General features: G+C 36.1%; 1 protein-coding gene across 1 annotated transcript; it reads right to left on the bottom strand.

Annotated features, from left to right (window-relative positions):
• Positions 1–4,006: 4,006 nt before the first annotated feature.
• Positions 4,007–4,531, bottom strand: LOC142180021 (uncharacterized). Its single transcript, XM_075250938.1, has one exon. The coding sequence runs from the start codon at positions 4,529–4,531 to the stop codon at positions 4,007–4,009; it is 525 nt and encodes a 174-aa protein (XP_075107039.1).
• Positions 4,532–14,066: the final 9,535 nt, after the last annotated feature.

The raw sequence follows: 14,066 nt of genomic DNA, 5'->3' as shown, positions 1-14,066 counted from the left end.
AATTATGGGGGGGGGGGGGGTGTTGTAGAAATTTTTTTACAGAAAATTAAAAATATATAAAAAACAATATTGGGGGAGGTGAGGGGTTAGCAGGGTGGGTGGTTGTTAGCAGCCATAGCCATCAACGAGAGAGAGAGAGAGAGAGAGAGAGAGAGAGAGAGAGAGAGAGAGAGAGAGAGAGAGAGAGAGAGAGGAGAAGATTGAGAGAGAATTGAGAAAGGCGAAGCACAGATTGAGTAAAATTGGAAATGCAAATCTTAGTTTTTTATTCACAGTACACTGTATATATACAGTAAATTAACCATCCACTAACTACCTAACCATAACTAACTTACTAACTATACATTTAACAACCTAACTATAGTTAAGTTTACTTGCCCACTAAGGTTAGTCATCAGCTTGTATCTCGTCTAGCCAACACTCCCCCTCAAGCTGATACTTTGAACAAGTTCTCGACTCCCAACTGGTTCAGTAAATGATGATGTTGAGCCTTTCCTAAAATCTTGGTAAACAAGTCTGCCAGTTGATCTTCAGTATGAATATGTTCAGTTCGTATCAGTCTTTGGCTGATTCTTTCTCTAACAAAATGACACTCTATGTCGATGTGCTTTGTCCTCTCATGGAATATAGGATTAGCTGCTATTTGTATTGCAGCTTTGCTGTCTGATATCATCTTCACTGGCATCTGAATGTTGACTCCAATTTCTTTAAACAAGCCTACCAGCCACGTGATTTCTACTGCACATGCAGCCATGCTGCTAAACTCAGATTATGCAGGACTTCTTGAGACAGTGTTCTGCTTCTTGGACTTTCAAGATATCAAAGACCTTCCAAACTTGACTAAGTACCCAGTGATTGATCTTCTAGTTTCTATGCATGCTCCCTAGTCAGAGTCACAGTAGGCAGTGAGATGCTCAGTATGCCCTGTAGGCATGATCAATCCCAGACTAGGAGCTTCTTTGATATACCTCACTACCCTTAAAGTTGCTTCCATATGAGATACTTTAGGAGAGTGCATGTACTAACTTAATAGCTATACTACAAAGGCAATATCAAGCCTAGTCATAGTTAGGTACAACAATCTTCTAACCAACCTTTGATACCTGCTGGGATATTCAAGTAGCTTATCCCCACATGATTCCTTATGGTTGATACACTCATCATACTTTACTGATGTAAGTTTTTGGTTCAATTCTAGTGGAGTATCAGCTGGTTTAGCTCCTTCTAGGACTGCCTCTGCAATTAGCTCAAGAGTATACTTTCTTTGACTCATGAAGATGCCTTTATTTGATCTTGCACATTCGATGCCAAGGAAGAACTTTAACTCCCCCAGGTCTTTTATCTTGAACCTCTGCTGCAGTTTACTCCTGGTGTCATTAATCAGACTTGGATTACTACCAGTGACCAATAAGTCATCCACATACACCAGAACTATAACTATATCACCTACAATTTTCTTGGTAAATAAGAAATAGTCATAGTGACTTTATTCAAATCCCATTAACACCATAGCTTCAGTCAGTTTCAAATTCCACTGTCTAGGAGCCTGTTTGAGACCATATAGAGATTTGTGTAGTTTACGGACCTTCTGATTCTCCCCCTGTCTGGCAAACCCTTCAGGAATTATCATATAGACTTCCTCTAGGAGATCACCATTGAGAAAGGCATTATGCACATCTATTTGATATATGAATCACTGATTTGAAGCTGCAAGAGCAATAATGGACCTAACTGTAACCATCTTAGCTACTGGTGAAAATGTTTCATTGTAGTCTAAGACTTCCTTTTGACTATAGCCTTTGGCTACCAGTCTTGCCTTGAATCTCTATATCTCCCCTTATGCCTTATGCTTGATCTTGAATATCCATCTGCATCCAATAGGTTTCTTTCCAGGAGACAGATCCACAATACTCTAGGTGTGGTTATCTTTTAATGCTGCTATCTCTAGTTTCATAGCTTCCACCCACTGATGATCTTTGACTACCTCTGAGAATGTTTGAGGCTCAGTACATGCAGAGTAAGCTGATAAAACTTGATTGTAGGATTGAGATATCTTTGAGTAGGTTACATGAGCTGAGATTGGATAAGCATATTTGGACCCTCTTGACTGAACCTCATAGTCCTGTAACCACAGAGGAGGTCTACTGATTCTAGAAGACTTTCTAAGTTCTTGTGAACTCAGAGGATCAACTACAGAATCTTCACTTGTAGTTAAAATTTCAGTGGTATTTGGAATATGACAGTGATCATCTTCTGAGGTTGCTGGAGAGGACTGTATCACACTTTGAGGAGCTGTGATAGGATGAACTGAGTTGTCAATAGCATCAGGAACAAACTCCAGCACAAGAAACAAAAGATTAGTGATTTGTTTAATGTGCTTGAAAGGATATATTTCTTCCTGAAATGTAACATTCCTGTTGGCTAGGAAGGTTTTTGAGGAAAGATCATATAGAATATATCCTTTCTGAGTGGATGAATACCCTATGAGAACAGCTGGTATTGCTCTAGGTGAAAACTTCTCATGCACTTTAGGACTGGATGCATAGCATAAACACCCAAAGACTCTTAAATGATGCAATGAGAGAGGATGCAAATAAAGCATCTCAAAAGGAGTCTTGTACCCAATAAACTTAGATGGAAGTCGATTGATGAGATAGACAGCTGTAGTGATACACTCTCCCCAGAATCTTAGAGGAATGAAGGCTTGAAATCTGAGAGACCTTTCCATCTCCGGGATTCTTCTATGCTTTCGTTCCACAACTCCATTTTGTTGTGGAGTGTATACACATGAACTTTGGTGCATGATCCCAAGAGTAGTTAGCAAGGATGTAAATTCATTGCTAAATAATTCACTTCCATTGTCAGTTCTCAAGTACTTTACACTAGTAGAGAACAGATTCTTTGCTTTTACCAGAAAGTCTCTCAGCACTACTACAACTTTAGATTTAGAGTTAATAAGAAATATCCAAGTATATCTAGAGTAGTCATCAACTAGAGTGATAAAGAATCTTTTTCCATCATAGGTTGGCACCCTATAGGGTCCCCAAATATCACAATGTACTAATTCAAATACAGACTTGGTAGTTGATTACTCAGAGTAAAGGACATTTTTGATTGCTTAGCCAAAGGGAATACAGAACAGTGTTCATGAAAGCAGTCCTTCACATCACTGATTACATTGAGCCTTTTTATTATATTTACAGGAGCATGTCCTAACCTCTTATGCCACAGACTACTAGATGAGAAGAAACTAGAATTTGCAATAGTACTAGAACTAGACTTAGGCTTAAAACTAGAAGATATATCAACTGTGTTGAGACATCTTCCTTCAGACTTTGTTGAGGAGTTTTGAAAACCTTCTCCTTGTAGGATATACAGTCTATGATTCTCCCTATCAATCCCTTTCACCTGACCACTGTAGAGATCCTGAAAAATACAGAAGTCGGGGAAGAAGGCAACAAGGCACTGAAGCTCCTTGGTGAGTTGTGACACAGACAATAAGTTGTACTTAAAGTCTGGTACGTACATCACATTAGATATAGTATGATCCTTAAGAATAGTCCCCGTTATGAGTAACAGACACCATTTCTCCATTTGGTAAGTGAACTACATTTTTACTTTCTTTGTTAATAGTACTCTGTGAATTAAGCATGTCAATTCTAGAAGTCATATCATTTGAAGCACTAATGTCTATAATCCAGTTCTTATTGACAAAGTTGGTAATTAGGGCAATAAGAGTACCTGTTGCAGCCAACCTACTAGATGATCCCAGAGCTTCCTCATTTCCCTTTGACAACAGCTGGAGAATTTGCTAATACTATTCCTTAGTAAAGAAAGAAGGAGCTGAATGAGGCTGAGGAGGAGTTCCAAAGTTAGGAGCATGCTGTTGTGGATAGGCAATTGACTGTTGTGGATACACACATGAATTTCCTCCTTTGTTCTGTTGATAGGCAGCATTGGCTTGAGGTAATGCACACTGTGGTTGAGAGTGCCTGTGAGTAGTATCTCATATAGCAAAGTCTACACCTGAGGCACCATTAGCATACAAGCCATGGGTAGATGTAGGACCTTTCCTCTTGGTCTTGAAGTCAGGTGGATATCCTATGAGTTTGTAGCAATTTGCTTTGGTGTGTCCCTTGCAATGACAGTATTCACATTGATACTGACCCTTCTTGAATTTGTAGTTACCACCTGAGGCTACATTTTCTCTGTTGCTATACAATGTTGTACTTTCTATCCCTTTAGTAATCAGCATAGACTGCTGACAGGTTGCAAGACTTCTCTGACTTTCTTGATCAACAAGCAGTGCATATGCTTTGTTGATGCTAGGTACAAGATACATCATCATAATTTGGCTTCTGGCTTGGGCATAGGTTTCATTCAAACCTACCAAAAACTGCAGTAACCTATTAGCTTCAAAATGCTGAGAATATTTCTTAGATTCAAGACAAGGACAACCAGGACAAGGCATGAGTGCATCAAATTCATCCCACAGATCTTTCAGTTTAGAGAAATAATCAGCAATTGTCATGGTTCCTTGAGTAAGACTATGGATTTCTCTACGAAGATATAGAAACCGGGATCAGTTCGACATGATTTGGAAGGCCAAATTTGGCCTTGAGTTCTGCCAATTCCTTAGGCGTCATCGTCGATTGAAAGACTCAAGGCACGGCCTCAGGTAATTTGGTGAAGTCGGACCTAGAGTTAGGGTTACGGGAGATTATCTCCTCCACCGATGGGAATGATTCATCTTCAACGATGGCAGAAACACTCTCCCCATGGGAAGGAAACACCACTGCCAAAGGAACAACACGGTTCCCTTCGCTGGTGTCAGAAGGTGTGTTTCACATGATTCAAGGTAGTAAAAGAAACAGACATGGAGAGGATGAAAAATAGTGTAGGACAATGAAACCAAGAAAGAAGGTTCATAGGAGAAGAGGGCAAGAAAAAAGGTTGGTGCTTCGAAACGTTAGAGGGGAAACTTCAAAGCCAAGCCCAAGAATCCCTGTTTATAGAAGTCACGACACCAAAACCAAAAACGGCTCATTATAATTGGCACCGGAATCAAAATAACAGGTTTGATCTAGGGTCACACACGAAACGATGCTGCACATCGGGAATATGCGTCATAATGACGCATGATGTCATGACGTCATTCTAACCCTTGGACAGGGTAACTCCAACAAATCACCCGGGAAATTTGAAATATTTAAAATATGCGGCTCACGGAGGACCACGTCGCCAATGCGTCACAATAACCACGACTCGTATAGTCCGCTTGATAAGCTCGACCACGAACGAGATTATTCGCTCATCGAACTCGCCCACGAAGTCAACCTCAATATGCGGAGGGACTAACTGTATGGGTCAAAAATTATTTCTAATATGCTTAAGTTATGATAGCATCAATGAGGCATCCACAGGCTGCCATGTGTCACCAATTGATTCTAATAGAAGTCTTCCGAGGGTCGAGATGGCTCTAGAAACAAAATGAAGAGGTTTTTTCTTTGTTATCTTATTATGAATATGTTGTTGAGTTCTAAGATAGAGACGACAGAACTCCTGGTAAAGATTAGTGAGAAGATAACTAAGAAATTATAGTATACATTCAGTTTTTCTATTTTTTGTCTTGAAAATGGTTGACAGATTCCAAGTTTGCATTCTTTACATTTACATTTAGTAGTTTGCATTTCAACTGTGCTATTTTAATTTATAATGAACACAAGAATGTTTCAAAAATTTCTGATAGTTTTATTTAGTTATTAATTAATTGCTGTGTGTTTCATCTATTTGTCGTATATCCAGATATTCATAATTGAAGACGGGTGAGCAGGGGCGGACCCACTTTGTATCAATTGGGTTCAATTAAACCCGCTTTGCGGATTATTTTGTTAATTATATGCGTAAATTATATTCACAAAGAAAAATGTAGATAAAATGAACCAGCAAGTAATGGTAGTTCAATGGTCAAGCACAGTCATTTTATGGCATAGGGCATGAGTTCGAATCCGGTATGACATGTGTATCAAGTGAGCAAGTAGCAGCGCACAGGACGCAAACACATAACTAACTAAGTCTCAAACGCCTAATCTACTCTTTTTTTTTCTTATGTGAGATGATGAAAAAGAAACTAAGCTAACTAACCCTTCCTCACCAGTGAGGCAGTGACATTGATTTAACGCCTACTTTGACCTCATGAAAATTAGCATTCTTTATATATATATATCTATGTGTGTATGTATTTCTGTTTAATTTGGCCCTCTCTTCTTTTGGTGTGGGAGACGAATTCATCACCAGTGGAAGGTTTTCCAGGTTTGATACTAAACAATGCTTAGCATATTGAAACTTATGAATCGTTGCTATAGCAAGTTGATTCAGTAATAGATGTTTAATAGTTTGGCATTTAGGACTATATTTTCTTGAACAAATTATTTTATGTTATTGTTTTTGGCAATTAACTTTTCTAAAGGGTGATTACGTCTTAAATAAATGGAGTTCAATTTTTACGTCAATATAAAATGGGTAGGACGGAAGCATACCTGGCCTCGCCAAAGGACGTTTAGTAGAAGGATTACATCAAAAGTGTTATTTAACTCCCTCGTGCCCAGCTCGGATAAATTGCGTTCTCCCTCTTCTTCCTCGATCGAGGTCTGTTTTAAATTTAAAAAATGTCAATATTCACTCTATGAGAAGGTCATTTCTTGTTAAAAGTTGGAGTGTAGTTTGTTTGAGTTGCAACGTTTAAATCTTATGTGGTTCTCTTCTGCTGGAATTATTTGTATTAGTTAGACTTGATTTGCTTGGAAAAGATGGTTGTATTAGTTAGACTTGATTTGCTTGGTGATTTGCTTGGAAAAGATGGTTGTATTAGTTAGACTTGATTTGCTTGGAAATGATATATGTACAATATATCACTTGTTGGCAGCTCTTACATGTGTGTGCTTGGTTCTTTATCCTTTGCTGCATGCCTCAAGGATGAAGATTAATTTCATTATGGAGACGAAGACAAACCAATTATCTTGTGTATATTGAGTATTCATAGATCACTACTAAAAATCTGCTAAAAACCGACCAAATATTTCCGACCAACATTGGTCGGTCAAAAAAAGCGACCAAAACCGTCCAGGTTGGACGGAAACTGGGAAAAAAAAAATTTATATTTTTTTAAAACTAAATACCGACCAACGTTGGTCGGTAAATTGGTCAACAAATTGACCCAGCTGGTCAGACAAAAAAAATTTGGATTACCGACCAACGTTGGTCGGTAATCTGGATCCAATTTTTTAAATTTTAATAATTATTTTATTATTTAAAATATTTTATAATATTTAAGAATTTATATTTAAAATTACCGACCAACGTTGGTCGGTTAATGTAGGGGAAGCATTTACCGACCAACTTTGGTCGGTAATTGTTATTTTCTGCAAAATAACCGACCAAAGTTGGTCGGTTATTACGTCAACATTGATCAAACTTTCGAATTACTTTTATATTTACTATCTAAATAATATAAATGTAATTCGTTAACACTTTTGTAATACAAATAATGAATACACTAACATATACTATATATAACATGCTATTTGTAAATTGATTCATCGACTTATAACTTACTTAGATGCATCGATGAATATTAAAAACAAAACGTTTGACCTATATCGACTAATAGTAAAAACAAAACGTCTCGACCTATATCGATTAATCTAGCTATGCCATGCATTATTAGTGATGAATGAATGAAAAATAAAAGAATTAATACTAAACATCTTTGACATATATATATATATATATATGGATCACAAATTAAATAAACGAAAGAAGCTATTTGTATTAAGTAAACGAGTTAAATTAATAGGTCAAACATGGTCAAACTTTAACAAGCTATATATATACACACTGACATATACTATAACAAGCTATATATATAGTTAAAGTATTACAGTGAAGTGTGTTTGTGTGTGTGTGTGTGTGTGTGTGTGTGTGTATATATATATATATATATATATATATATATATATAAGAACACGAAGCGCTAGGACCACAGGGTCGGGTTCTTTTAGGGATAGACTTGGGAAGATACTAATTAGTATATATACTTTATCATCAAATATATCTATTTGTAAATTGATTCATCGACTTATAACTTACTTAGATGTATCGATGAATATTAATCGATGATTCATCAAAACGTCTCGACCTATATATCGATTAATCTATGTCATGCATTATTAGTGATGAACGAATGAAAAAAGAAGTTATTAGCATCAATTACAATATAGTGTGTGTGTGTGTGTGAGAAATTACTCACATACTTAATTATAACTTAGAAAATTTACTTAGATAGATGCTATTATAATTTATTAAAATTAGGTAGTTAATATAATTATTTATAAAGATTATGCTTATAGTTTATAATTATTTATAATAATTGCATAGTTAAATAAAATAAATGCTTGTAGTTTATAATATATTTTTTATAGTTTATAATATTTTAAGAAAAAAACACAAAAAAAAAGAATTTAATTTTTTTTAAAAAAAACCGACCAAAGTTGGTCGGTTTTTGGTCAAACGGTCAACACTTAATGTACCGACCAAAATTACCGACCAACTTTGGTCGGTAATTCTGAAATCAGAGAATTGAAAAACGGGGAAAACCCCCATTTCTCTCTTATTTTCCCCTCTCTTCTCTATTTCCCTCACTCAAAACCTTCCCCTCTCCTTCTCTATTTCCCTCACATAAATCTCATTCCTTACCCTGCGTCGTCACCGCCCAGCCCTCGCCGTCGTCGCTGCCACTACCACTGCCGCCCCTCTCCTTCTCCATCTCCTAAAAATTCTAGGTTTGAATTACAACCCATTTATTTATTATTTCTAGGTTTTGTTAATTAGTTATGAATTAATTTTAATTGATTAGTGTTTCAATTATTTGAACATTGCATTTTATTGAGGATTAGGATTTAGGTCTTATTTTAATTAGTTTTATTAACTAATTAGTTTTGTTAATTAGTCAATTAGTTATGAATTAGTTGTAATTGATGAGTGTTTCAATTTTGAGTTTGTATTGTCTTGAATAGTTTAGTTAGAATTGAATTATTAACTTTGTATTGTCATGAATAGTTTAGTTAGAATCTAGGGTTTACGATTTGTTCTTGTGAATCGAACTTTTAGGGTATGGGTTGAATTTCTTTAGTTTAGTTAGTTTATGTTTAAACTCGTAGGATATGAATTGAAATTTTAGTTTTTAGGATTTGTTCTTGTGAATTGAACTTTTAGGATATGAATTGAACTTTTAAGATATGAATTGGACCTTCTGGATATGAATTGAACTTTTAGGATATAAATTGGTGTAATTAGAAAAAAATAATTATCTTGAATTAACTAAAAAAGATATAATTAATTTATAATTGTAGAATAAATTAATTTGTTCTTGTGAATCGAACTTTTAGGGTATGGGTTAAATTTCTTTAGTTTAGTTAGTTTATGTTTAAACTCGTAGGATATGAATTGAAATTTTAGTTTTTAGGATTTGTTCTTGTGAATTGAACTTTTAGGATATGAATTGAACTTTTAAGATATGAATTGGACCTTTTGGATATGAATTGAACTTTTAGGATATAAATTGGTGTAATTAGGAAAAAATAATTATCTTGAATTAACTAAAAAAGATATAATTAATTTATAATTAAAGAATAAATTAATTTGTTCTTGTGAATCGAACTTTTAGGGTATGGGTTGAATTTCTTTAGTTTAGTTAGTTTATGTTTAAACTCGTAGGATATGAATTGAAATTTTAGTTTTTAGGATTTGTTCTTGTGAATTGAACTTTTAGGATATGAATTGAACTTTTAAGATATGAATTGGACCTTTTGGATATGAATTGAACTTTTAGGATATAAATTGGTGTAATTAGGAAAAAATAACTATCTTGAATTAACTAAAAAATATATAATTAATTTATAATTGTAGAATAAATTAATTTTTTCTTGTTTTATTTGTATAGATGGAACATCATACTTGGAAGTACAATAGGAATTATCCTAATCGGCGGGGATTCCGGGAGGATTTTGTAGAAGGGGTTGATGACTTTATTAGGCATGCAATGTCACTTCCACCATACCAAAGTGAAGGAGTAATTAGGTGCCCTTATGTCAGGTGCGATTATATGAAATTTAAAAAATCGGAGGAAGTTAAGCTTCATCTTTATAGGAAGGGGTTTATAGAGAATTACTTTGTGTGGACTAATCATGGAGAGATCGATGGTAGCCGTGGGATATTTCATAACATGGTTGTTGGTGAAAGTAGTAGGTTGGTGGAGAATACAAATCTTGATTCTAGAATTCAGGATATGGTTGCGGATACTTTTGGGATGCACTTCGGGGGTGAGCCCAATGAAAATGTTGAACAAACTCCTAATGATGACGCAAAACGTTTTTATGAACAGTTAGAGGAAGCTAGTCGTCCACTACGTGAAGGAACTCCGCACTCTGAGCTGTCTGTTGCAGTTAGATTACTAAGTATCAAATCTAATTGAAATATTTCTCAAGCAGCCATGGACTCTTTCATTGACCTTATGAGTGAACTAGTTGACCCTAATATCAACTTACCTGGTGATTTCTATAAGGCAAAGAGATTGGTTTCTAAGTTAGGACTATCGTCAATGAGAATTGATTGTTGTGAAGATGGTTGCATGTTACATTATAAAGATGATGCAACTTTAGACAGTTGTAAATTTTGCGAAAAGCCTCGTTTCAAGAGGCTTTCCAGCGGGAATATGGTCGTTGTCAAGGCGATGCATTATTTACCTCTTATACCTAGGTTAAAGAGGTTATATGCGTCGATGAGTTCTGCTCCTCATATGAGATGGCACTTTAAAAATAGAAGACCACCTGGTGTTATGTGTCATCCTTCAGATGGAGAAGCTTGGAAGCACTTTGATAGGACATATCCAGATTTTGCTAGTGAACCAAGGAACATTTGGTTAGGTCTGTGTGGGGATGGCTTCACGCCTTTTTCTATATCTGCGACACCATATTCATGTTGGCCTGTCTTTCTTACACCTTATAATCTACCACCTGAGTTGTGTATGACTAGTCCATATATATTCTTAAATTGTATTATCTCCGGTCCACGTAATCCGAAAAGTTTGATTGATGTATATTTGCAACCTTTGATTGATGAGCTAAAACAATTGTGGTATGATGGTGTTGAAACATATGACATATCAACCAAGCAGAATTTTAATATGCGTGCTAATTTAATGTGGACTATTAATGATTTTTCTGCGTATGGAATGTTGTCTGGGTGGATGACTACCGGGAAGCTAGCTTGTCCTTACTGCATGGAAAATAGTAAAGCGTTCACTTTGAAACATGGCCGAAAGCAATCATGGTTTGATTGTCACCGTCAATTCTTGCCTGATGATCATGAGTTTAGAAGGATGAAAAATGCATTCAAAAAGAATAAAGTGGAATATGATTCTCCACCTCCGATACTTTCAGGTGAGGAAATTTGGGAGAGGGTCCAGAACTTCAGTAAAGTTACTTAGGCTCCACCTTATAGATTCCCCGGATATGGTGTTAATCATAATTGGACGAAACAGAGTATATTTTGGGAGTTGCCTTATTGGAAGGATAATCTTCTCCGACACAACCTTGATGTCATGCATATTGAGAAGAATTATTTTGATAATTTGTTCAACACAGTGATGGATGTTAAAGGTAAGACAAAAGATAACCCGAAGGCTAGAATGGACTTACAAGAATATTGCAGGCGGCCTGAATTATACTTGCAGACAGCAAACAATGGTAAGGTGTTCAAGCCCAAAGCAAGTTACACATTCACTTTGGAGGAAAGACGACAAATTTGTGATTGGGTTACGAAATTAAAGATGCCTGAGGGTTATGCGTCGAATCTTGGAAAAAAAGTAGATATGGAGGTAGGGAAGTTGAGCCATTTGAAAAGTCATGACTGCCATGTTTTCATGGAGACCTTAGTGCCTATTGCATTTTGTGGTTTGCCTGAAAGAATCTGGAAACCCATCACAAAGATTAGTTTGTTTTTCAAAGACTTGTGTTCTACCACATTAAGGGAAGAAATCCTACTTCGGATGGACCAGAACATCCCTGTAATTTCTAGTAAGATGGAAAAAATATTCCCATGTGGTTTCTTTGATGTGATGGAACACCTTCCAATACACCTTGTATACGAGGCACTGACTTGGAGGGCATGTTCAATGCAGATGGATGTATCCCTTTGAGAGGTAATATTATAAGTTTGATGTACTATTCTATTTTATTTGAATGTTATTGGCTAACATGAGATTATGTAGGACAATTGGCAAATGCAAACAATTTGTTAAGCAGAGGAATAAGATTGAAGGATCTATATGCGAAGCCTATCTTGCAAAGGAAACTGCACATTTTTGTTCTTATTATTTTGAGAGTAACGTGCCATGTTCTAGGAATAGGCCCAATAGGCATACGGTCGAATGTGTGAATGATCCATTATATCCACCAATGTCCATATTCAATCAACCAGGCCGATGTTCTAAGGATGTTAGAAAGAGAAGTTTGAGTGATATGGAGTACAAGTCAGCTACACTTCATGTGTTGCTAAATTGTCCCGAAGTTGTACCATTTCTCAAGTAAGTATTGATTTATTAGTTATCAAAATGTAAAATTTACTGTGACTACATATTGATGCAACTACTAAAAATATTTGATATGTCACAGTCACTTCGTGGGTCAATTTGGCTATGATGTTGTATATACGAGATTTGATACGTGGTTCAAACAGTTTGTAAGTGTGTGTATATATATATATATATATATATATATATATATATATATATATATATATACATATGTAGTGAATGTATAAAAATTGATTCATAAGTTGTGCTAACTTATGACTTTTTTTAACTCTGTGTAGGTAAATAATCCAAATAATGGTGTAAATCAATTTTTAAAAGATATATCTTGGGGACCTGGGCTTCAGGTCACAACAATGTCTAAGTACGTAGTGAATGGTTATAAGTTTCATACAGAGGATTGCTCTAAAAATAAAAATAGCAACAACAGCGGGGTGTGGGTTCTAGGTGGTGATGGCAACCAAGTTGGAGATATTGATTATTATGGTGTGGTCAAAGAAATATTACAACTAGAATATACAGGTTGGCCATATAAGAAATTGATACTCTTTAGATGCAAGTGGTTTGACCCAAATCCAACAAGAGGTACAAGAGTACACAACCAATACAACATAATTGAGGTTAATCATACGAGGGAGTATGATCGCTATGATCCTTTCATAATTGCACATAACGTTAGGCAAGTGTATTATGCTCCTTATCCATTGCGGCGGAATAAGTCCGATTGGTGGGTTGTAATAAAAACTAAGCCTGTAGGTAGGGTGGAAGTCGAGAATGTGTTAGATGTTGCATATCAAAACGATATCTCCAATATTCACCAAATAGTGGACGATCAGTTAGAAAATGATTTGGAACATCCTGAACGCATATTGGAAGAAGTTGATATAAATGAAGTAACAATTATAGAAAATGAGGACGAGGAATCAACTGATGAAGCTCAAACAAGTGAGGACGAAGAATTCTCGGACGAGGAACAATACGTCGATGAGGATTAAAAAGTTGGTTTTTTAAAGCACTCTCGTTTTATAGCTAGTTTCTTATATGTTTCAATCTAAATGTGTATTATATTATGCAGATGGCAGGCAAGGGTCAAGGTAACAATGACCCTACTAGTTCTCGGGGTCGAGAAAAGGGTAGGAAGGGAAAGAGGAGGGTAGAAAATAATACTCCCTCTTGTCCACCTTTTTCAGAGATGCCTATGTCTTATCCTCCACCACATGGCTATACTGAGCTGCCACAGCATCACGAGCCGTACACCTTCATTCAGACACCCAGTCTTCCATCACAGGGTCACAGGACTATACGTCCGACATACAGTCCAGCTGCCTCACAGCCATCTGCATCACATCCACATGGATCACATCCCTACATATCACAGCCACATGGATCGCATCCACCCATGTCACAGCCACTCGGG

Source organism: Nicotiana tabacum, chromosome 4 (assembly GCF_000715075.1).
Source record: "Nicotiana tabacum cultivar K326 chromosome 4, ASM71507v2, whole genome shotgun sequence".
Taxonomy (NCBI): Eukaryota; Viridiplantae; Streptophyta; class Magnoliopsida; order Solanales; family Solanaceae; genus Nicotiana; species Nicotiana tabacum.
The sequence above is the reverse complement of the archived record's forward strand: the minus strand, read 5'-3'. Positions and strand labels throughout refer to the sequence as shown.

Excerpts from the sequence above, each read along its gene's own strand:
- LOC142180021 (XM_075250938.1), bottom strand. The coding sequence starts at position 4,531 with ATGACAATTGCTGATTATTTCTCTAAACTGAAAGATCTGTGGGATGAA.